The sequence below is a fragment of the Cynoglossus semilaevis genome, chromosome 8 (assembly GCF_000523025.1).
Source record: "Cynoglossus semilaevis isolate Cse_v1.0 chromosome 8, Cse_v1.0, whole genome shotgun sequence".
Lineage (NCBI taxonomy): Eukaryota > Metazoa > Chordata > Actinopteri > Pleuronectiformes > Cynoglossidae > Cynoglossus > Cynoglossus semilaevis.
Window position 1 is genome coordinate 10,335,394 of NC_024314.1, and position 25,171 is coordinate 10,360,564.

The 25,171-nt window shown below is 42.0% G+C and overlaps 2 protein-coding genes and 1 long non-coding RNA gene across 3 annotated transcripts in view; all 3 read left to right on the forward strand.

The window, feature by feature from the left end:
- Positions 1 to 107, forward strand: part of LOC112487356 (uncharacterized) — a 1,139-nt gene extending 1,032 nt beyond the window's left edge. The window contains exon 2 of the long non-coding RNA XR_003050398.1: positions 11 to 107. This is a non-coding gene — a long non-coding RNA (uncharacterized LOC112487356). The remainder of the gene's footprint in view (positions 1 to 10) is intronic.
- Positions 108 to 3,777: 3,670 nt separating this feature from the next.
- ppp1r3b (protein phosphatase 1, regulatory subunit 3B) lies at positions 3,778 to 5,517 on the forward strand. The gene has a single exon (XM_025058051.1). The coding sequence runs from the start codon at positions 3,812 to 3,814 to the stop codon at positions 4,748 to 4,750; it is 939 nt and encodes a 312-aa protein (XP_024913819.1). The 5' UTR covers positions 3,778 to 3,811; the 3' UTR covers positions 4,751 to 5,517.
- Positions 5,518 to 5,751: 234 nt separating this feature from the next.
- prr12a (proline rich 12a) overlaps positions 5,752 to 25,171 on the forward strand; it is a 27,827-nt gene continuing 8,407 nt past the window's right edge. Inside the window, exons 1-11 of the mRNA XM_025058096.1 lie at positions 5,752 to 7,488; positions 9,571 to 9,728; positions 11,247 to 11,408; positions 11,567 to 14,914; positions 15,829 to 17,237; positions 17,703 to 17,927; positions 18,030 to 18,774; positions 20,226 to 20,707; positions 21,002 to 21,118; positions 21,367 to 21,500; positions 23,384 to 23,841. Coding sequence (XP_024913864.1) covers positions 7,406 to 7,488; positions 9,571 to 9,728; positions 11,247 to 11,408; positions 11,567 to 14,914; positions 15,829 to 17,237; positions 17,703 to 17,927; positions 18,030 to 18,774; positions 20,226 to 20,707; positions 21,002 to 21,118; positions 21,367 to 21,500; positions 23,384 to 23,841 — 7,321 coding nt within the window. The 5' untranslated portion in view covers positions 5,752 to 7,405. The remainder of the gene's footprint in view (positions 7,489 to 9,570; positions 9,729 to 11,246; positions 11,409 to 11,566; positions 14,915 to 15,828; positions 17,238 to 17,702; positions 17,928 to 18,029; positions 18,775 to 20,225; positions 20,708 to 21,001; positions 21,119 to 21,366; positions 21,501 to 23,383; positions 23,842 to 25,171) is intronic.

The window sequence follows — 25,171 nt, forward strand, 5'->3', positions numbered from 1 at the left end:
GGGGAAACAGGTGAACCAACAATAGAATGCTTGACAGGTCACTGTCCCAGCCTAGAGGAAAACAGGAGAAATATATCAGATGCATCGTAAACAATTGAGACATTTTTTAAAAATACATGAACATGTACAATGAACAAAGCAAACCACACCAACCTGAGTCGTGCTGCACAGACTAGAGCTCATCAATGTGCTGATTTGAGGTCAGTTTTTTGCAGTCTATCAGGATCCTAGGTTTGACTAAAGCCATTTTGTCAAAAATCTGCCCCGACACGTCCTCTGTTGAAGTGTTCCTGTAATATTAAAAACAATAAATTATAGATCAAGTTCAGAACACATAATGACTCCATGAATTAAAATATAACCAATTCACAAACTTACATATCCTTTGTCTGAGTATGGATCTCTGAGGCTGGGAAATAGAAAAGTATCGAAAGTACATTAGTTCGCACAGACACTGGTGGGCTCTTCCTGAAAGACAAACACGACATTGCATGACAAAGATTACTTTATTCAGTTTTACATTTTCGTTATTTTCACACTGACTGCCGACACAGGGCACTATAGGCTTGTGTATCATTATCTGCTACTCCTGTAAGCTGCACTTTTTGGGGTGGTGCGACTTATACTCCGGAGTGACTTTACCGGGAAAATACGGTAGTTTGCACTGGAACCACTAGCTAACTAGCTTCTGTTTTATAGGTTGGATCCCTAGAAGGACTATGTACTTGGTGTCTCCATGGGGCAGTATGTTGCAGCAGATCTGATTTTTACACAAGAATTTCCCAAATGTGGGATCAATAAAGTTTTTTTTTTTTCTTTTAGTCCTACATATCTAAACAGTATATTTGCACTAAATAAATTTAAAAAAAATAGGCTCAGCATTACTTACCTTTTTTACACAATAATTTGTGAAGTATTAGGGACAGGATAATTAAGGAAATATTATGGACAGGACTGACTGAAGTTAGACAGAGAGGTGAAGGGATCCACCCCAATGACCTATTGATCGCTCTGTCGGTGCTCTCTCATGATTGGCTATCAGAGTGAACATTGGACCCATCACCCAAGACGGAGAGAGAAAATTAAATGTAGACTGCAGGACATTTTTGGAGCAAGAGCAGTTCAGGTAATCCTGTATTAATTCGTCTTGCATTTATTGCGATTTATTGCACAAAAGTAAGTGAAGTCTTCACAGACAGCAGACCAAAAAGGATAACCTGTTTGGATTAATCAAAAAATTGAAAATTGTAATCAGTGTTAATGCATTTCCTCATTGCAATTTTAAACCCTCATTGTAGTGCATTTTGACGAAGGTGTGACCTTATATTTGTCTTTTCAACAGTACTGTGATTTTTTTTTTTAAATAATTGCCTCAGAAAATGCGTTTGAGTTCGCACTGATGAAATGTGTTAGCACGTTGTAGAGACATCCTTATTTCCAGACTTTCTTTGCATTTTGAACTTTATTCATTTGTTTATTAGGTTGTTTGATTATTCAGTGCTGTAGTGTTTTACGTTTAGAAATACAAAAAACATTGCATCTGTCTTTGTGGACTGATAATGCCATTATTTTATAATTAAATCGGAATTCTTAACACTTTAATTGCAACGACACATTTGACCTCAAATCCGTGTGGAGATAGACCTGCCCTTTGAACTGTCTGTTTTTGTAATAAGTAGTTTGTAATAGTATTGCGACGAAAGCTAATACGTTATTTAACGTATAAATCTTCGCAGAGAAACCACATATCGTTACTGGCGTTTCCTGTGTGACGACCTGTGGGTTACAACAATGTACTTAATGGCGACTCTGTTTTTCATTCTTAATCTTGTGAATTCCTCTATAATGGTGTGGTCAGAATAACCCACAAAATTGAATAATAATAATAATAAAAAAGCTTAAAGAAACGCATAAAATTAATTGTAATTGTAAGTTTAAGTCGACGTTTTTAAGTAAAGCAAGTTGACAAGCTGAGCCTTTGTGTCGCAACACTCCCACCTGGTGGCTAAAATAGAACGGTAAACTGAGCCAGTCGATCCGCAATGACGTGTGTGTTTGTGCAATATGCTGAATGTGTTTTTGGTCTAGGAATACCTCAACTTTTCATTACTGGCATTGAATAATTGATATAACATTTAACTTGGTGTTAAATTACATTAAGATAGTTACTGAAACTGTTTAATACGGCACAGCGCCACCGAGAATATTTGCGAGCAGCAGTTTGGTTTTATGGCTAGAAAATGTTGTAGAGATGTGATTGCTGGTAGAAACGTTAGAAGTAGACAAGGAGTTGCTCTGTGTCCTTGTGGATTTAGAGATTATATGGTCGGTTACCAAGGGAAGATTCGATAGATAGATAGATAGATATATAGATAGATAGATAAATAGATAGATGGATAGATAGATAGATAAATAGATAGATGGATAGATGGATAGATAGATAGATATATAGATAGATAGATATATAGATAGATAGATATATAGATAGATAGATAAATAGATAGATAGATAAATAGATAGATAGATATATAGATAGATAGATATATAGATAGATAGATAAATAGATAGATAGATATATAGATAGATAGATATATAGATAGATAGATAAATAGATAGATGGATAGATGGATGGATAGATAGATGGATGGATAGATGGATGGATGGATGGACGGATAGATAGATAGATTGATAGATAGATAGATATATAGATAGATAGATAAATAGATAGATGGATAGATGGATAGATAGATAGATATATAGATAGATAGATAAATAGATAGATAGATATATAGATAGATAGATAAATAGATAGATAGATAAATAGATAGATGGATAGATGGATGGATAGATAGATAGATAAATAGATAGATGGATAGATAGATGGATGGATAGATAGATAGATGGATAGATGGATAGATGGATAGATAGATGGATGGATAGATGGATGGATGGAGGGATAGATAGATAGATGGATAGATAGATAGATTGATAGATAGATAGATGGATGGATAGATGGATAGATAGATGGATGGATAGATAGATGGATAGATAGATAGATATATAGATAGATAGATATATAGATAGATAGATAAATAGATAGATAGATAAATAGATAGATAGATATATAGATAGATAGATATATAGATAGATAGATATATAGATAGATAGATAAATAGATAGATGGATAGATAGATGGATAGATGGATAGATGGATGGATAGATGGATGGATAGATAGATAGATATATAGATAGATAGATAAATAGATAGATGGATAGATAGATAGATAAATAGATAGATAGATAAATAGATAGATAGATAAATAGATAGATGGATAGATAGATGGATAGATGGATGGATGGAGGGATAGATAGATAGATGGATAGATAGATGGATGGATAGATGGATAGATAGATAGATAGATCTAGATGATCATATATAGATTATTAATTGTACTAGTAATAGTAGATTAGTAGATAATTATTGTTGTTAGGCTTAAAAACAATATAAACAGTTTTTATTCAAGAAGAAAAGTGCAAATGCAAGGTTCTTGGCACTTGGTGGGGCACTCTTGCAGTTTGGTTATGAGAGAGAAACTCAATTACTTGTTGAATCAGTTACGATAGTTCTCAATCTGGGTGGGGTTTATTGAAGTTACAAATATTGTACATTGCTGTGCAATAAAACTTTTTAATTAACACCAGGTTAAATAATTCAGCAGCATGAACTTTGCTATAAGGCAAACGCCTTTTACGCTCCCATGGGCCACACAAAATAGGCAAACACCTTTTACGCTCCCATGGGCCACACAAAATGATTTGGCAGGCCGCATTTCACACTGTCTTACATCGTTTTTTTTCTTCTGTCTCTTATAACGTTAGAAAGGTCTTTTCTTTCCTGCCCACACTGCCCATCGGCATGGCTCTTCCTCTATACCTGCCCAAAGGCAAGTTCCTCCTCAGGACACCTGAAAGATGGAAACTTTCCCTCGGCTCCTGTTTGAGGTTTCAGCACTATGCAGATCCAACCGTGATGGATGCTGAGGGACGTCGGCTGAAGGAAACCAAAAGGTCCAAGAAACAAGTGACTTTCGCTGACCAAAAGGGCTTATCGCTGACTATGGTGAAGGTCTTCTCAGAGTTTGATGACCCCATTTATAATTTGGCAAGCGACCAGCTGATGCTGCGCTCCGCTCCCTCTGTGGGAGCAGTGGACGACAAACTGATCCTGGACTTCCATCAGCCATCCTCGGACTATGTATTCTTTTATCAGCGTCTAGATAGGAACAACGTGTGCCTGGAGCGCTGTGTGCTCGGTGACAGAGCTGTGACGGGAACCGTCAAAGTCAAAAATGTGACCTTTGAGAAGAGCGTAAGGCTGCGCGTCACGTTCGATACCTGGAAGAGCTTCAGGGACGTAGACTGCACACACACAGAGACAATATATCCCAGCTGTGCCAGCGACACCTTCTCCTTTGAGATGTCTGTGCCGGATGAGCTGCAGCCACACCATTGTGTTGAGTTCGCTGTTTGTTATAGGGTGGATGGATTTGAGTACTGGGACAACAACAATGGTGACAATTACAGAATCATCCGGTCGTCGATGAAGAGGAGCCAGCCCAGTACTCTTAGCTGCTACTCTTTTGACATGGGGATTCATTTTGATCCGTATGGCAGCCCAACCTGTTCACATGGAATCTTCCCTGACTGGCCAAGTTATGCCAGATATGAAAACAACAGTCCATATTATTAGAGAGATTTTTCCATAATAAAATGATTGATTCTAGACTCTTTTGCATTGACTCAGCAGTCCACCTGATACAGTCGATTTTAATTGAAGTATTGGAGGTAAAATCACAATTAATGTATACAGCTACTCACAAACTAAGTTCTACCACTTCTAAAGGACAAAAACGTTTCTTGAATGAATGGTATTCTACATTACTTCATTCCTTGGGTTTAATTGAGAGTTTCTTTAAATCTAGTAATTGAAAATAAAAATTGTCAAGTTAAATCACATTTGAAAATGTACAGCCGTTCAGGTTGAATTATAGTGACTCACATTTGCTAACATTGTATGTAACATTTTATATATATATATATAGAATGTACTGTATGTATATATATGCATGTACTGTAAAACATCTTGGTTCAGGGCCTAAATACAGCCTAATTAGATGTGAAGTGGGCTGGGCGAGTACAATCATAACATAATTACCTATAAATAATAATAGGTCCAAAAGGTTTCCCCCCCCTTTTTTAATGCATGCGACTTAGAAAATCTTCACATTTAATGGAACATCAGTTTACAAAACATCATGAACATGAAGGGTTTTACTTTCACAACGCATCAAGCAACCTTTATTGAACCCCGTAGAGGGCCGGTTTTGGTCCACGGGCTGTATGTTTGACAGCCCTGCTGTAAAAGGTCATTTCAGTTTCATAATAAACCATCCCAGGAAAAAAGACCAATCAAGAAAAATAATTACTCGTATTTGTCTATGTTGCTGTCAAATGCGTTACCCAAAGTCTTCAGGACTGTGTGCTAGTATAATTTATTAAGTATTTTCAGGGAAATCTCACGGAGCTTAATTGACCCACAAATAACAACAATATTCTGAAATTGAAAAAGCTTCAAAAATGCTTGTTGCTTCCGCAAACAACAATGGGATACAAAAATTGGTAAAAAAAAAAAAAAACCGTAAGTATTTTCAGGGAAATCTCACGGAGCTTAATTGACCCACAAATAACAACAATATTCTGAAATTGAAAAAGCTTCAAAAATGCTTGTTGCTTCCGCAAACAACAATGGAATACAAAAATTGGTTAAAAAAAAAAACTACACTTAACCTTTATTTTCATGAAATCAGGTTGGAAGTTCTGTCTTCAACTTCTGCATTTTAAGTGCATACGTTTATAGTTTTGCTGGTCCTGTCCTCTCTTTTAACCTGATTCATTCTGTGGTTATTATAGACCACTACTAAATGACCAGTGAGAATCCTACCACTGAGCCATCATTTGCCCCAAATAAACCAAATTTCATGCAAATTTCTGTGTATGGGGCCAATTATGTCAAATTGAGAAGTCGTTTCTTTATAGCAAATACATTCACACTGCCCTCTTCTGGCCGACATTTAGAATGACGCATTACGGAAAATGGGTGACACATTTTGGGAAATATTTACTATATAATACAAGCATAAACAGAATTAAATCCTCACAATTAAACTATCAAAACATTTACACAATTGTATACGTAAATGTGTGTTTCAAGCAGGAAATGACTGCATTTAACACATTCAGATCCAAATATGTGAAAGAGACTGCGGAAGGCCTTTATATACCATGCCAACAATGTCTCAGCCGATCACAGCGGACATTTTCTTATCATTGTTCATATTCAAGGTAGCTTAAGGTTAAACAATTGTTCTGAAATGCGATGTCAATTTGAGATACACCGCTTTGGTTGGGCAGAGTGAGCGTCGCTGCATGGAGGTCACCGCAGACATTTAACTAGCGTAAACGGTGAAACGGAGACGGAGGCGGGGAGAGGGCGAACAGTGGCCAGACGCCTTCAAACATGGCGTCTCCGAAGCAAAATGAGAAAAAAATATTAAAACGCGCGGCCTGATTTCGCCTGTTTGGTATACTCGGTTTTTTTTTCCTACGTCATATTCGATTCGGTGCCGGCAGACTCGTTGTGATTTATACCTGAATGTCAATAAAAAAAACAAGTTATTCAAGAAGCGAGGGTTTCTGGAGGAGAAAACAAGCCCTGTTTTGTTTTGATGCGTCGTTGCTGACAGCTAGCAACAGCCGCCAGCACACACAGAAAAGAAGATAAATGGTTGGGAAAGATTTGCATGCAAAGATAGGGGATTTCAAAACAGCAGATTTCTCAGCCTCGGTTGCAGGGAATTAGTTGATACCAACGTGGCTTGTTCAAGGCGACCATCGCAGGTTTGTTAGCAGTGTAGCAAAAACTAGCCTAAAGAAAGGGGAGGAGAGACGGTGGAAAATCAAATGTTTTTCAGTAATCTGTCCATTAGTGGCCAATTCGCCGCATCTTCATTATGAGCGCGCCTGATACGAGACGGAATCTTAACTAGTGGAAATGGTAAACGTTAAAGATGCTACATTAAGAGAAAGTCTGTTTTGGAGATGGTTGGATTATAACCCCGTAGACCCCCCTCTCTTTTTTCATCTAGCTTTCTCCTCCCCTCCATTTCTCTTTCAATATGCTGTTTTCCACTCCTGAGGACTTGCACATGAAACCGGGGAAAATAGCCTAAAAGCGAGTACAGAGTAGAATAGTAGATCTTTTGTGCTCGACTTATGTGATCCGTTTTGTGAAGCTCTCGTTGGCTTTATCCCTTCTCTCGTTGCAAACATTGTTGTCAAGACATCAATGGATAGAAATTACCCGGGAACAGGATTCGGGGATTTAGGCGCAGGAGCAGGATGGAGTTACGAGAGATCGGCCAAAGCAAGGTATGTATTTGGAATAAGAGAGTGTGCTGATGCATCACACTTTGCTATGTTGTGTGTGTGTGTGTGTGTGTAAGTGCCATGCAAGCAGATGACTTTCACTTGGCTTCATAGAGATAGTCACAGTCGCCATATGTGTGAATGCAATGCATCGTAATCCAAATATCTAAACATGATAATAACATTATAAATAGGAATGGGAGCAGTGTCGTGGGGGTGGGCGGAGTGGAGAAAGGGCTTGTCGGTGGATATGAATTTAAGTGCTATTGACAGACGTGGGTTTTTTTTTAGGTAGTCTTGGCAGAGGGTGGAGGAAGAACAGTAGCAACGGGAGGAGTAGAGGTAGAGTGTCTGGACTGGAGCATCCATAGGAATTATTGTTTCTGTGTGCAGCAGGCCTGAAGATACAGGGACTGATATAAAATCCAGTGATTTGATGGAGGCTCCTGGGATTGCACACCGCGGCAACGAAAGTGCATTATATATAGTCAGACATCAACAGAATAAGAGTCACGTCAATAACACGCATTCAGTAAGAACATAGTAAATGCACATTCGAAAGTAAATTGAAGGCATTTGTCTCATGTTACTTGGTTGCAATGCCTTTTTACCCAAAATCCAGATCCAGATACCTGCATCAAGTTATTCATTAGGTTTATTTGCGTACTTTAGTTGTAAATACAATTACATGCACAGACTGCGTCAGATGTTTGTCTGAAATAAACACATTATTGACTATAAAGACGGGATATACTTTAAAATATAGATATATATATATATAGATAAATATAGATATTGATGATAACCCCTAATGTCTAGGCTGCAGCTCTGTCTTATTTAAGTCTCAAGTTAGCATGCAAGCTAGCATTTTGATGCATGGAAGTCAATCGAGGCCTGCGCACACTAGCATTATCGCACCTCTTTTGCTGCAAAAATGTCGCATTGGTGTTCCGTTCTCAGTCCGGACGCGTTATAAGTCATCTTTCCACTAACGGAAGTGATATTTGGCTAAATGTACGTGTCTATATTCCGGCTATTACCATGCGTTTGTGTTCGCTTTCTCTATACAGCTGTTAGTCGCACCAACAATATATACGTTTTAGGACTAATTGAGTGTTTTGCTTTTAATAAAAATAAAATCAACTTTTATTTTTTTGCTAATGCAAAATCCACACCATGTAGTTCTAAGATTAAATGAAAAGTAACACTGTATTCCTGGCCTGGCCTCTATATGTCTGCTCTTAGCTGCTGTGACAACCTGCTAGTCTGTGCTTAGCCCCAATGCTACCGTGTTATTTTTAGTGCGCGCAATAATTTTTTTTTTCACCTAATTATTTAAACCAAATTAATAAAGGGTCAATTTGTAGATTTATTCAATATACTATACTTATGTTACGTCTTAATTTCAGTTTCTCTAATTTAATAAATAATTGTTTTACATATTGCTTGTTTGGCAGATGCATCAGTTTTTGTACACTAGTTTTATTCATTTTGTTTACTAAGAAAATACATGATATCAAGAACATTTTTTACATCTATTTTGTATACATATTATACCACAGGTTTAAGACCTCAGCTATTTTATATAACAGGGTCCCTGTTATAAAATTCCATTTTTTGTATTGTTTATATTTATTACATTACTCAGAAAAAAATATTTAATAAAATTGTCCTTTATATCGCCAAGAAACTCGATTTTTTTCAAAATATTTTCAATGTTAATTTGATAAAGATTATTATTTTAGTGTTGACCTATAACGTAGTTAAAGGTTTTTTAAATTTACAGTACACGTATAGTATAATACTGCAGTGTTGACACCAAATGCAGCTACAAACATACATTTTTTTCCCACTTAAGTCCAGCAAATTTAACTGTCGTTTTGTGACGGAAGATCTTCCTTATTGGCACTGTAATTCAGATTCTATGATTTGCAGTGGTTGTAGAAAAAAAAATAATATTGTACACGTTGTTTATATACAAACTTAGTCTATATAGTCTTTCTAAGGGTCTCTGTTTGTAATACTTTGAATTTGAAATAAAATGAGTGACAATTTCAAATCCCTGCATTTTAATTTTTGTTATAGCCTTGTATATGGGACTTCCAGATCATCCCACCCTGAGTCTGAGCTCCTTCACCGGCAAACTTATGCCACCCCACACCCTCTGCAGGGCTATGCCACCAATCATCACCCAGGGAGCTCTGGTCAAGGCGGAGCTTGGGGAGCAGCTGGACGGAGTTTGGGTAAGATAAATGTCATACATTCTATGTCATCGCCGAATGGCTCCAGCAATGAATGTTGCCCCATGGAGATTGTCATGAAGTAAATGGCTGGGCCTCCATCTAAAAAAAAAAAAACAACCAAAAAAACAAACCTTAATGACACAAGATCATATTTTCCATTTTTTCATTATTTCATCTGTTATTATTTTGTTGTTAATTCCAGCTGATAAGAGGCAACACCAAAGTATTTTCTAATCCTAATGCCAAAATGTACACATTTTAGGTAAAAAACAAACAGATAAAAAAAAAGTTACATTATGTCATATGTTATACATTTCTAAACAAAGCAAAGAAACTAAAAAGTTATATTATGTCATATGTTATATAGATTTCTAAACAAAGCAAAGAAACTAAAATAGTGTCATTGTGCTTAAATACATGTTTTCTCCACAAAGGACTTTGCGGGGAGACTGTGATTGTGATTTCATATTGATATGAATTATACAGTATTTCTTTTTTTAGTACAGTAAAACTGTCCTAATAAATCTGTGGAATCATTTTGCCGAGATGTCGGAACTCTCCAGCATATTGACCGTGACCACGTATTGTCCATGAAAGCACGTACAAACCAAAGTTAGCGTTCTGCTGACAAGCGTCTACACACGACAAAGAGAACGAGAGGTGTACTGAGGTGTCCCGATTGGTCCGTTTTGCTAGGTGCTTTCAGTATGATCGGTTTTATCAATTATTAAGACGACTCCCCACAAAAAAAAAAAAAGAAAACCACACTATTTCTGATGTACCTAGTAAAATATGGAGCAGCTTTAAACCATGTAATTTCTTTTGTATATCAGTAAGACATTTAATGTCCAAACTGGCAGTTGAAGTGAAATATAATAAACCCAGACTTTTTTTAACGTCACCCCTTTTAAAGGCCCTTTAAGCATTAAAGATGTCTTATTTAATTTTATTTGTATTTTACTATTGCTATAACTGTACTTTGGGTTTAGACAAATTCCTCCATGGAAAGGTCTTTCAACAGTCATTTCTAAATTAGCTACTATGTTTGAACTAGAAATGCTTTGTTATTTTAAGGGGAACAGGTACCTGGCTCTATATACACTTAACTGTTGGAAGTTTTTTTATTAAATAGTAACTGAAAGTCCTTAAGTTCACAACAGTACTGAGGTTGTTATTCTTTTAACAGCATACAGTATATAACGGATGGACCAAAATGATAATGAAATAATGAGGAAACCAGATTCGTATTATGTATATGACTGGCGTACTAACCTCACTAAAATCAAGTTATTGAAATTGAATAAATACATTTTAAAATTACATTAATGTTTTGGTTTCTCGTTTCAAGATGCTACTGTTGTTTGTCTCTGGTTTGTTAATAATCAAAAAATAGACCAATTTGTTCATTCATTTTTATTATTGAAATTGTAATATTTTGGCGTAATCAAATTCTGACTATTAATTACATTTTTTTCCACCCATGCAGCCCTAATTCTCAACTCAATTTTCTCATTAAAGGTTTGTCTGGGCTCTTTGATACTGGCCTACACCACACAAGCCCATCCACTCCTGATGCCTCCGTCATGAATCTGATTTCAGCCCTGGAATCCCGGGGTCCCCAACCTCCACCCTCTGCCTCATCCCTTCTTTCCCAGTTTCGCACACCATCCTGGCAAACAGGTGTGCCTCAAACACCTCCTCTTAAATCTCTGAAGATTTTAACTGTATTTCTTGACCGTTTTGTTCCAGAAGTGTTAATAGTTGTTATGTCTTATGTCACATGACGACTGTGTGAATCCAGAGTAATTTTGGATTATCTCTTCCTTTTTCCCCAACAGCAATGCATACACCTGGTCCTCCCGAACTTTTTATCTCTGGGGCCCTTCCTGGCTCTGGTTCTTTTCCTTCCTCCTCAGCTCTCTCAGCTTATCAGCACCCAGCATCGTTCTCGAGCCGTTCCTTCCCTGCTGCTTCACTTTCCCTCCAGGATACACCCACATTCAGTCCCACATCTAATGGGCTGCTCTCCCCTCATGACCCTCTGCTTCACATCAAGGCCCCCTCCCAGTCTAGTCTGGGTTTTGATAGACTTCTGTCGTCACAGGGTGCCGCTGCAGCTGCTTATAGGGGCAACCAGGATCCCACCGGAGCCCCTTCAGCCCAGGCGTCCTCTGCTCGACACTTGCAGTCCCACCAATTCAATCTGCTTTCGTCACAGCTTCAGGACCAGCCCTCTCAGCTATACAATGCATCAGTGTTTTCCTCAGCCCAGTCCCAGGCTCAGCCCCAGTCCAGTTCAGCTCAGGAGCGAGCTGTGCCCCGACAGGACAGTGTTATCAAGCATTACCAGAGGCCCACACCAGCGCAGTCGCAGCTTGCATCTTCTGCCGCCCACTCCCTTCAGCACTACCTTAGTTGTGGGGGGGCAGGATACCAGCAAATAACACCCCACCCCAGACATGCAGGTCTTTCATGCAGTCCACTTGGAGACCAGAGCCCTTCTTCTGACCTTAAGACGAACTCCCGCACTGAGCAGTATCGCCCTATCATCCAGCCTCCTTATTCGTCGTCCTCATCCTCCACGTCTTCATCTTCGGCAGGAAAGAGCACCAAGAGCAGTTCTAGCAGTGGCTATTCTTCGGCAAGTTCGGCTTCGTCAAGAACCCCTCACACCCCCCCATCTGCTTCATCCACATCCTCCTCTTCCTCTTCCTCTTCTGCCTCCTCTGGTGCTCATCCTTCCAACTCTATCCCTACCTCTAGCTCAAGTTCAGCCCCGTCTAGGCAACAGCCACCTCCTCAAACAGCACCCCCTCCCCAGACCCAACAGCAGCAGCAGCAGCCCCCTGCGACTTCAACTTCAGCACCGCAGTCCCTTCCCAAATCTTGTCTCTCTGGCTACGGTTCTCCTGTGCCCCCAGGGAAAACACCGACTTCCGCTCTTGCTGGTCAGACCCCAACTCAGCAACAGACACAGTCATATTCCCCCAATCACCCCCCTACTTCCCACTTGGCTCAGTCCTATGGTGGCTTCAGTTCACCACAAGCCCAGGACTTAAGCTCAGGTGCTGCTGCGAAAGGATATGGGAGTTTAGGTGGACGAAGCCAGTCATATTCTACTGATATTTATGGAACTGATTCTGCTTATAGCTCCCTTCCATCTTCTCTTGGTGGAGCTGGAAGCCCATCACTGGGTTATGGAGCGCCAGGTCACTCTCCTGCCCTTTTAAGATCAGCTGGTTCATCTGGTAGTGGCGCATCTGGTGGAGGAAGCAGCACCAGTGCAGGAAGTGGAAACTCTGGCTCAGGAGGAGGAGCAGGAAATAGTATGGCGAACGAAAGAGGTGGAGGAGGAAGCAGTGGAGCTGCTTATCATATTCCAGATTCTAGCCCATCTCCATCGGGCAGCACAGGAATCATTCGTCCAAGGTTGCACTCCCCTGTGCCTCCCTGTCCAACGCAATCACCAGGAGGAACAGGGTCGAACAAATATATTTCATCAGTTCTTTCCCCTACCTTCTTAGCCTCCCCACAGGGTTACCCGGATACCAGAGGTCCCAGCTCCCAACCTCAGCCCTACCATTCCAACTCTTCTAAAGCAAAAGCAGACACGTCCATGCTGGGAGTTGGCTCTCAAAGATCCCAGGATGAAGTTGATGATGATGATGAGTTTCTTATTCAGCATTTGTTGCAAGCCCAGGCGAGTCCCACTCCCCAAACGACTCATCAACATTCTCAACAGCCACTCCAACCCACCCCCCAACAAGCACAGCCTCAGCCCCAGTCAGTGGTCCCTACCACTGATTCAGGAAAAGGACTCAGCTATGACATTGTAAAAACAAGTGAGGAGAGGTACCACCCCCAGAGTGTCATACGTACCCACAGTGCCACATCGGGTGGAGTAGGAAATTCAGCGTCTGGAGGGTCCATGTCGGGGTTGGAAAACCAGTTGGAGATGTCACTGAAAAAACAACAACAGCAGCAGCATCAGCAGCAACACCAACATCAACAACAGCAGCAGCAGCAGCAACAACAGCAACGAAATGAGAGGTCTGTTGGAAGCAGTAGGAGCAATGGTGGCAGAAGCAGTGCTGAACAAGTGCACCCCCACCTCCATCACCATGACAACCTGGGCTCGGTAGTCCATTATGGGCGGGGCGATCCATTCACACCACACTCTCTGGCTCCGCAACACTCCTCCCACAGTCAGCATGTGTCCTCTCACTCCCAGATAACATCTCATACCCAAATGGAGCTCCAGAAAAAGACACAAGATCGTGCTGAAATTCCGTATCCTCAGAAAACACCAGAGGTCCAGGCACAGCATTCCCAGTCTCAAGCTGCTGCTTCTCTGATGGACTCGCCCAATGACCAATCCCGTCAGCCGCCGCACCTCCTGCAGTCGGTGTTGTCCCACACCGCCCGCAACAAACTGGAGCCTCATCAACAACACCACAAAATAGACTCTCATCGGCAACACCAACAGCACCACAAGTTGGACTCCCACCAGCCTCTTCAACAACATCCAAAAATGGATTCCCACTCTCAGCATCAACAACATCAGAAGATGGACTCTCATCAGCATCAGCAGCACCACAAAATTGATCCCCATTCGCAACATCAGCAGCACCATAAACTAGACTCTCACGCCCAACAACAGCAGCACTCTTTAAGCCAACAGCAAACAGTAATGGAAAGTGCAAACGGCAGACTTGGTTCTACTAAGCATCAGTCACAGTCTCAGTCTCAAACCACTCAGCTTCAGCTTCAACTTCAGTCCCAAGCTCTTGAAGTGGCTGCAGCCCACTATAACCACGGACCGGCTCCTCATCAGCACGAGCAAAGCCACATTAAACAAAGCACAGTGGTCTCCTCCTTGGACATGCTCGAGCGCTCTCTGTCACAAACATCCGGCACAGATGTAGCTGTCGAGGACCGACATAGTGTTGCCGGCAGTGGAAGAAGAAGTGGAGGCAGCAGCGAATGTCCCAGACAGCAGCAGCAGCAGGAGCAGCAGCAGCAGCATCCTTCCCATCATCAGTCGCAACAGAGTCGCCAGTCGCAGCAACACTCAGCATCTGAACTCCACTCCTTCCTTTCCGAGCCTGATATAAACCTGGCCACGCGATCACACATGCACCACTTGTCACAGCATCACCCACAACAGCAGCAGCAGCAGCCTTCCCATCATCAGTCGCCACAGCGTCGCCAATCGCAGCAACACTCGGCATCTGAACTCCACTCCTTCCTTTCCGAGCCTGATAAAACCCTGGCCCCGCGATCCCCCATGCCCCACTTGTCACAGCATCACCCACAACAGCAGCAGCAGCAGCCTTCCCATCATCAGTCGCCACAGCGTCGCCAATCGCAGCAACACTCGGCATCTGAACTCCACTCCTTCCTTTCCGAGCCTGATATAAACCTGGCCACGCGATCACACAGGCACCACTTGTCACAGCATCCCCCACAACAGCAGCAGCAGCAGCCTTCCCATCATCAGTCGCCACAGCGTCGCCAATCGCAGCAACACTCGGCATCTGAACTCCACTCCTTCCTTTCCGAGCCTGATAAAACCCTGGCCCCGCGATCCCCCATGCCCCACTTGTCACAGCATCCCCCACAACAGCAGCAGCAGCAGCCTTCCCATCATCAGTCGCAACAGAGTCGCCCGGCGCAGACACCCCCAGCATCTGAACTCCACTCCTTCCTTTCCGAGCCTGATATAAACCTGGCCACGCGATCACACATCCACCCCTTGCCCCAGCACCCCCCACAACAGCAGCAGCAGCAGCCTTCCCATCATCAGTCGCCACAGCGTCGCCAATCGCAGCAACACTCGGCATCTGAACTCCACTCCTTCCTTTCCGAGCCTGATAAAACCCTGGCCCCGCGATCCCCCATGCCCCACTTGTCACAGCACCACCCACAACAGCAGCAGCAGCAGCCTTCCCATCATCAGTCGCCACAGCGTCGCCAATCGCAGCAACACTCGGCATCTGAACTCCACTCCTTCCTTTCCGAGCCTGATATAAACCTGGCCCCCGGATCACACATGCACCACTGGTCCCAGCATCACCCACAACAGCAGCGGCAGCAGCAACATCAACGCAACATCAACAAACCCACTCTCATCACCCTCACTCCCAATCACACCCTCAACAGCAGCCCCCACTGGCTCACCACATACCTCAACCCTCCGCCTCGTCCCACTCCCAACCTCAGCCAGACACACAGCTTACTCCTCAGCAAAGCCAGCTGGACCAACAGCGCTCAGAGCAGCACCAGTTCGACACAGTCAACCCAGTAGAAAAGGCAGACCAGAATCAACAAAATAACCGCTTTGTGCCCCTGACCTCTATCTGCTTTCCAGATTCTCTACTTCAGGATGAGGACCGCTCTTTCTTCCCGGGAATGGAAGACATGTTTTGCACAGAGGACTATAAGTCCAGCTGTGCTGGAGGTGCAGGACCAGGACAGGGGGCGATGAATGAAAGCCACACTGGGCAAGAAGGAATGGACACCTTGAAAGCTGGACAGAGTGCAAGTGGTGCTGGGGAAACTGCTGGAGATACCTATGACATAATGGGTCACCACACTGCGGACCAGGCTTATGAACCATACTGTCACGGTTTGGAAGAACCCAGCAACAACACCATGACTCTGGATCTTGACTCTCTGAAAACACACGAACTCCCTTCCACTGTTAACACTGAACAACTGGGATTGATACAGTCTCAGGGTTCGGGTATGGGTATGAGCTCAAATTCTGCTCCTAATAGCTCTGGAGCTAAGATGTCTTCTGTGCCTGGAGTAGCTAACATAGGACCTGGGTCTGGAGGCCTGCAGTCTCCTATTTTTTGCTCATCTCGCCCTAAAAAGCTCCTCAAATCTAGCTCTTTCCACTTGTTAAAAGAACGCCGGGATCCGAACACACTGCCGAAGAAAAGTTACGCTCAAGAGTACGAGTTTGAAGATGATGAGGATAAAGCCGACCAGCCTGCAGATATCAGGTTAAACAGTCGAAGGCTTCCAGATCTGTTACCTGACTTGGTGTCCAGCTGCAGGAAAGGGGGAGGAAGTGGTTCTCTCAGCCCTTTAATGGGTGATATTGATTTTTACCACTCATCAGGTTACTCTTCTCTCGGTTCACACTCTCTCATGCCACAGGAAGGACCAAAGAAGAGAGGCCGAAAGCCGACAAGACCTAAGAGAGAGGGTCCTCCAAGGCCAAGAGGGCGGCCTCGCATTCGCCCAATGCCTGAGCCATACACTCCAAGAGGAATGATGGGGGAGTTAGGTGGAACAACAGTGGGAGGAGGGTTCAGCGTAGAAGGCCGAGGTAGGGGCAGGGGTCGCGGAAGCCGTGGTAGAGGAGGAAGACGGGAGGATATGTATATGGAATTAAAAGAGCAAGATCAGTTGCATCATCACCTGCAACAGCAGCAGCAGCAGACAAAGAAGCTCCAACATCAGTCAGAACAGCAACAGGAGCCTATTCCACCGCTGAAGGTGAGTGGTCTTTTCATAAACGCTTGGAAATATCAGTGAGGGTTCAAATTTGAGTCTGTAAAAAATGTCTAAAATGTCTATCTTGAAGCAATAAAGAAAACCGAGACAGTTTATGGAAAAACATGGGACGTTTTTGTAAAAGACTGTTGAGCTTCTGTAGGTTGAAGTACACCTCTTGTTTGTTGATACTTGTACTTTTATGCATTAAAACAAAGGGGAAATAACAGACTTATATTATTATTTATAGGTAATTCTGTTCTGTTCTGATTGTACCGGTCCAGTCCACTTGACATTTAATTAGGTTGTATGAGCCTACTGAACCAAAATAAAACTGAAAAAACAAAACAAACAAACAAACAAGAAACTTCCATGTAAATGTGCCTGTTGTTAATTTCTCAAATGCATAATTATTTGGTTTCGTTGTAGTCATTGTAAAAAGTTCCTCTCCGTCTGCTTCTTTATTAGATCAAATTACCCATTGGAACCCTGTCGTCCTCGGACGCTTTGCTGCGGACAGACTCATTGTCTGGCACAGATCCTGCCCTGTCAGATGGCTCTGTGGGCTCTGCCCCCTCACTTGGTCTTAGCCCTGGACCCCCATGCAGCGCAGACAGTACCAGAAACCGGGACAAGAACAAGGAGAAAAGCCAGATGATGGGTGAAGAAGTTGATGAAGGGCTGGAGGAAAAGGTAAAAAAATCCTTTCTTCGTGGATTAAACCTGCTTACAAGTTATTGAGATTATACATATTCATTATTTAAGGGTTTTAAGCTCTGTTCTGTTTGATTCTAGGGGAATGAGAAGGGCTCTGAGTCCAAAGCTGGTTTTGTGGCTTCATTCCTAGACTTTTTGAAGACCGGGAAGAGACCTCCAGACTTAGACATTTCTCCAGAAATGGAAACCGACAATGGCGAAGACTCGCCTTGTAAACCAGGAGCTTTACGCCCGCTTTCCCCTGCTCCACCTCCTCCGCCACCTCCACCTCAGTTTGGAGATGGTGATGGCAATAGCGGTCTCGCCCTAGGCAACTGCTCAAGCCCCAAGCGCTTGGAAGACGAGTTGAAGAGAAACCTGGAGACATTACCATCGTTCTCCTCTGACGAGGAAGACTCGGTGGGAAAGAACCAGGACCTCCAGAAAAGCATCTCCTCGGCTATTTCAGCTCTGTACGACACTCCTCATCTAACCTCCAACATGCAAACTCCTCTCCCTCCTCCTACTCTCCAACCTCAACCTCAGCCGCAACCTTCCCAGTCACCCCTTATTCCTGCTCTGCAGCCCCCAACACTAAGCCACCAGTCCAGCATGCACACTCCACACGCTCAGAACCAGTCGAATGAACCCAGTGTTCTCCAGCCAGAAGACATCGAAGTCGAGGGCAATGAGGAGGAAGAGGAGGAGGAGGAGGAAGAGGTGGAAGAAGAAGAGGAGGAGAAGGAAGAAAAAGAACTAAGCCCAGGTCGGAACAAAGAGAATTATATGACAGAAAAGATGCAGCAGCCTCAGCTAGAAACACTCTCTACACCTAAACTAGATGGTAAGGTTGTTTTTTTTTCCTTAATTCACGGGACATTGTTTTGTTGAAACTTTTTGTCGCATATAGACGAGAATGTCTAAATACACTATGTCTTACAGTGATGAAGTCCCTTTAATTATCTTCAGTTTAAAATGTCCATTTAAACCATAACCTTTAATAGTACAGAGAAGGATGACATCACTACAGGCTCTAGACATCAGTTAGCCTTGATATGCTAACGGTCTGCTCGGTAATTAATTCAAAATCAATGTCAGCTTTATTGTCAATTTCTTCACATGTACTAGACATACAAAGGAATCAAAATGACGTTTCTCACTGTCCCATGTGTAGACAAAACGGGCCCAACGAATTACTTAGCGTTGGGAAAAAAACAAACAAACAAGAAAACTAGACAAAAATGATATGAATTTAACCTGATAGTTTAGTGCACAACCATTCGACCGATACATGTTCTGACTTCTGTACCTGTCAACGGAACGTCCCAATATTTGGAGCAAACTGTTCCCGCTTCCAGACAACCAGTTTCAGTTTTTCCCCACCAGTCTTCTTTATTTTGTATCTGTGACCACAGAGCTCACATGAATAGCCAAAAACCCAGTTTTGTCTCATCTGTCTGAAGGGGATTCTGAAAGGGAAGTCTTTGTGGATTTTCAATATGTAATGTTGGCAAGATTGAGTCTCTCTTTTATCAGCTTTTGTGTCACTGGGGTGAGTTAATAGCTGTCTTTAATAACTGTGCCGCCATCTCTACTTTACTCTACTATCTGTTGTCTGTAATTCCTGTCAAAGCATCGTCAGGGAAAACGTGGTCTTGGGGGTTGGTACCTGGCATTTTGCATGTTCATCGATGCGGCACCGGATGCTGTGCTCTGACACCGATACCTATTGCCCGTGGAGTTTACCCTTTGTCTCTTTGGAAGTTGTTCTCGGCTCTGTGGTTACCGATGATGCTGTTCTTCTGTCAGTTTGCCAATAACCTTGCAGCTATGTACAACATTGGCCGATTTAATATGGTTGGAAAATAATGGCATATTTGCATTTTTTTCCATTTTACTTGGACCACTGTCTGCTCTGCACCGTGCGCTAGCGTGGCAGTGGGCCCTTTTGCACGATGACTGGACGATCCGTTCCGAGATGAAGAATCACTTTTTATATTTACAGCACTTTAGAGAGTGCGCTGTCATTTCAAAGCGAGCGACATCATCAGACCAACTGCAGCCAACTTATTTCCATTTATATATTTATTTGTGTATATATATTTGTATATTCATGATTTTATGAAATCATTAGAGTTCTCAGAGAGTCACCAACAAGCCATTGGTTCTGTGTCAATTACGTAGTGAAAACACAACAGATAAACCGTGACTAAAGCAGAAATTTTAATAAAATGAAAAAAACAAAACAAAAACATTTTATTAGTCTGATCACATCTGCTTTTTTTCTCCTTCTAGATCCACTCCATGAACCCTCCCCAGCACTGACAACTCCCCAACCTCCCTCTGAACCCCAGTCCCCCGTGTCTTCGTCTTCTCCTTCCCACTCCCCACTTCCTCCTCTCCCAATTTCCTCACCGATGCCTCCCGCAGTGGATCAAGAGAAAAATTCACTCCCCCAAAGCCCTGTTGCTTCTTCGTCTCCATCGCCTCCCCCGCCTGCTAATCTTCCTCAGCCAGCCACACCACCTCCAGCCTCACCTCCTCCTCCTCCTCCACCTGCATCTCAGAAGGAGTCTCCTACACCCTCACCAGAGTCTGCCACCTCCCCAGAAGAACCACCGGCTCCAAAAATCACCTCTCTGCACCTTGCTCAAAAGCAAGAAGATGCTGCTATTGTTGGAGAGAGTGAGGAGGACGACAGTGAGAGCGGAGGAGAGGGAATCTTCAGAGAAAGGGATGAGTTTGTGGTTCGAGTGGAAGACATACAAACTCTCAAGGTTTGTACGTTTTTAGTTATTAGTATTAACCTGTATTCAGGGCAATGTGAACCGGTCGCATCATAAAGGAGTCACTTTTGTACATTTTTGCCTTGAATCAGGTCGGGATCAGACCTGCAACTATTTTGCTGTGTTTGCCAGATCTCTTGTAGTCAGAAAAGAGACCTGGCAATTTGTCAAAACTGAATAAATCCCGCGTAAGACCAAAGGTGTACACATTCTGGTTACGAAAACGATTTTGTTTTTGTAAATGTTGACATTTTGTCTTAGCCTGTGTCCTATGTGTCTCAACAGCTGGCCCTGCAGACCGGTCGTGAGCCTCCTCCCATTTGGCGTGTGCAAAAAGCCCTGTTACAAAAGTTCAGCCCAGAGATCAAAGACGGGCAGAGGCAGTTTTGTGCCACAAGCAATGTGAGTTCACATCCAGCTCGGTGTTCATGATGTGCTTATTAGAGAAGTTACGTAGTGTAATATGTGCTAAAGGGGAAAGTGGTTCCAGCCACAGTTGAGCCCAGTAATGCGTATTTTTAAGTCAATATTGTTATTCTTTTTTTTTTTTTAAAAGTGGTTCCAGCCATAGTTGAGTCCAGTAATGCTTATTATTAAGTCAATATTGTTGTTCTTTTTTTTTAAATTATTATTATGTTTTTCTCATTCAGTATCTTGGATACTTTGGAGATGCAAAGAAGAGGTACCAGCGAATCTACGTAAAGTTTTTGGAGAACGTAAACAAAAAGGACTATGTCAGAGTCTGTGCTCGGAGACCTTGGCGAAGAGTTGCCCCTGCTCACAGGTACTTTTGCGGCAGGTTCTAGAAGCATTTTTTTTTTTTTTTTTTTTTGCACACATTTAGTTTTTTAATTTCCTCACACCAAAACTCAATCTTCCAGAAAGTGTTGGGAGATAGCTTTAATACTAAATTAAATAAAAGCATCTGTCTTTAATACCTGCCAGTTTATCAACATTGTGTTCAACAAAACAGGCCTAGTTTCACATTGAGTATGTTGAGTGAGTAAAGTGTAAAGAAAACTTGGAAAATAATTTTATTTATTACATTTGCTGTGGTATTTTTTTTAAATTGCGGTATTGATGCATGTAATGTGGATCCAAAAAGGATGGGAAATACTGCTATACTGTACATAAAAGCTAAAGCTACTGGAACATAGATCTCGAAGCTAGGTTATTTCATCACATACACAATTGTGATGAAATAACCTAGCTTCTAGATCCATGCTTCAGTAGTGCTTGGTAGAGAAGCTTCGAAAGGAAGGCCCGGAGATGGTTGTCAAAGCACTACTGCAATATACAGTAGTTATCAAAAAAAGTTAAAAAAAAAATTGGAAAAAAACAAACAAGAAAACTAGACAAAAATGATGATGAAGGAATTTAACCTTCATCATTGAACAAGATTGCCAGCCACAGGAAAGACGTTGTCATTTCCATGCAGGCAGTTTTTTTGTGTTTTTCACGTGTTTGCAAAACTGTCCAATTTTGTGTTATTTAAACCCAAGAAGCTCTGTTAACCACTAATTTACATGTTGCATTTCAGAGCTCTGTTAGCCCAAAGTGAATATTTATTGTAGACCAAAAGGATGGAGATACTTCACCAAATATTTCACCAGGGAGCTAGCTTAGACAGTGTTTTGGAGTCATTGCCAGCCAGCACTCGCACAGAATGCCCTGTTAAATATAAAAACAAGCCTTATAAAAAAAAAAACACACAAAAAAAACCAAAACATTATGTCCTAAAACATTTGAACTCAGGGACTGTCATTTCACCCACATTAGTTTCCTCCAAACTTTGACTGCTACTTCTAGAAATAATGGGTAGTATAGGTTAAATTTAATCCAACATAATAGGTCTAGTACTACTACGAAATGGGTATAATGAATGATCATTTTAAAAACTAATTTTTAAAAACTAAAAAAAAAAGTTTTTACATAGGGTTTGATTTTAGGTCCTTCTTAAGGGGATGATAACCAAAGTCAAAAATAAAAGAAACTTAATGTGCTGCTGGAACAGTTAACATGTGGTCCCTTTAGACCATGAATGGTCAACGATTGACCGTTGTAGGCACAGATTTGACACAAGGATTAAATGTAATGGATGTAGGCCTCACAGTCCAAAAACCCCTCTCTCCGTCACTGATACGATTTTTTAAATTTTTTTTCCTTCAAGGGACTTTGTTTCATTTGTTTATGTGTAGCAATTTTTTAAAAAATGAACATAAAAGATAGTCTTGATAAATAACATGTTTAGAGATGTAAAGCATGCACTTGGAGAAAGACTGACTGTCTATGTCAGTGGTGTCAAACTCATTTTGGTTCAGAGGCCACATACAGCCGAACCAGTGCAAACTAACATTTATTACCTATAACAATAAGTCTTATGTTTTCCCCCTCTGGTTCTATGCAAATGAATGCAAATAAATACATATTTTTAAAAAAAAAATCTATATTAAATGAAATAATTTTACAAAACATTATGAAGTGTTTGTGATTTTGTTTTTCTTTCAAAATGAATGAAATGAAATTGAACCCCCTAGAGGGCCAGTTTTGGCCCACGAGCCTTATGTTTGACACCCCTGGTCTAAGTCCCCAAGTTTGACCTCCAACTAGAGACAGAAAGTTCTGGTTTGTTTGATCTGTTTTTAAACTTGTATCTTTGCCCTACAGACGCCAGTCCCTTCCCAGAATGGCATCCCCATCTGCAACCCAGGTGCCAGCTAGAACTGCAGACAAGGAGGAGAAAGCAGCTCCTGTAGTCCAGCGAGAACTGAGGGAGAAATTAAGAATAGCAAACACAGCAGCAGCGAAGGAGCAGTGTGAGAAAAGGGAAGCTCCAGCTTCGATTGCCAAAACTAAAGAGAGGGAGCAGGAGAAAGAGAAGCAGGTTGAGCAACCCCTGCAGGAGAAATCGGAAAAGCGCACCACAGCAGCAGAGCGAGGTAGATCAAAGGGGGAGAAGAAAGCAGTGGAGAGGAAAGAGAAAGAAAAGCCTGTTCGCCCACCCAAGTCCAGGCCAGCAAAAGTGAAGGCAGAGCCGCCTCCTAAAAAGAGAAAGAAATGGCTGAAGGAAGTACCTTCATCATCAGACTCGGAATCTTCAGACGAGGCTGCAAGTGAGAATGAAAGTAAGTTGTCGAATTCTGCAAGTGCTTCTGCGTGTGATGTGTACCGCTTAGTCACACCTTCTACTTTCTTCTCTGGGAGGGAGTTCACTTGCAGGACCTCCATTCAGACTCAAAGTACAGGCTTTTCCGAGTTTAAATTTCTCCTCTTTTTTGAAGTAAACTGCATACATACATACACACATATACTTGCACTTAATTAGGTTGTTGACATTCACTAAAATTACTAATGTATTACGTATTTTCTGGACTGTAAGTCGCTCTGGAGTATAAGTCGCACCAGTGCCCTCTAGCTGCTGTCAGTGTAAATAATGAACATGGCAGAACTTATGACTATTAGTGCTTTCAGAACATTGTTTATAAGATAACAGATACAGATACTTGTGGCTGTCAGTGTGAAAATAACAAAGTGCACCGCATTGTTCCTCTTGAATCCGAGCCCCCCCAAAAAAAAATTCAACCCCCTCCCTGACAACAAGACCACAGTTTCATTCCGAAGGACACCCAGCCAAAATTGGCGCTCGGGTGATACTGTTATTCCATAAGTATGATACCCTCCTTATAGAATAGTAGTAAAATACCCAAGTCAAAATGTAATTAAGTAAAAGTAAAATTACCTATTACTGAAACTACTTTCCACCTCTGGTGACCACTGATCCATGATACATACAGAAGAAGTCTTTCCCCTTAAAGTGGCAGAACTTATGACTATTGGTGCTTTCAGAACATTGTTTATAAGATAGCGGGAAGCGGTGCACCAGCAGCAGAGCTGGAAATCGCAACTCCTTAAAACCTAAAAAGTGTTGTGTGGAAACTGTTCCAACAATATTATAATGATATAAGAATACTATATAAAAATTATATAGTAATATAATTATATAGAATTATTATATGGCTAGATGAATATAAGCACATTTATCGGGCCATATAATATTATATATAATGTTCTATATTGAGTGGCGCTTTGGCCCAGAGGCAATGTCTCTGTCATTGGTGTGGAACCCCAGGTTTCACCTCCTGGGCAAGTTCGAATCCCGGTTAGGGCGGTTGGTACCTTCCAGTGGACTCACCACCCGCAGGAAGGTTTGGTACGGTGCAATGTGATTTGGGTGGCGACTGCTGCCCCCGCGAGCCGGTAACGGATAAGCGGATGAAAATGGATGGATGGATGGATGGATGTTCTATATTGAGTTGGTAAAACTTGCAAATGTTACATAACAGATACGTTTGGGGCTCCTTCTAGTGGACATGGGACGTAATATAAGCTGTATATAGTGAGCTTTAAAAACATTTAAAACATCCATCCATCCATCCATCCATCCATCCATCCATC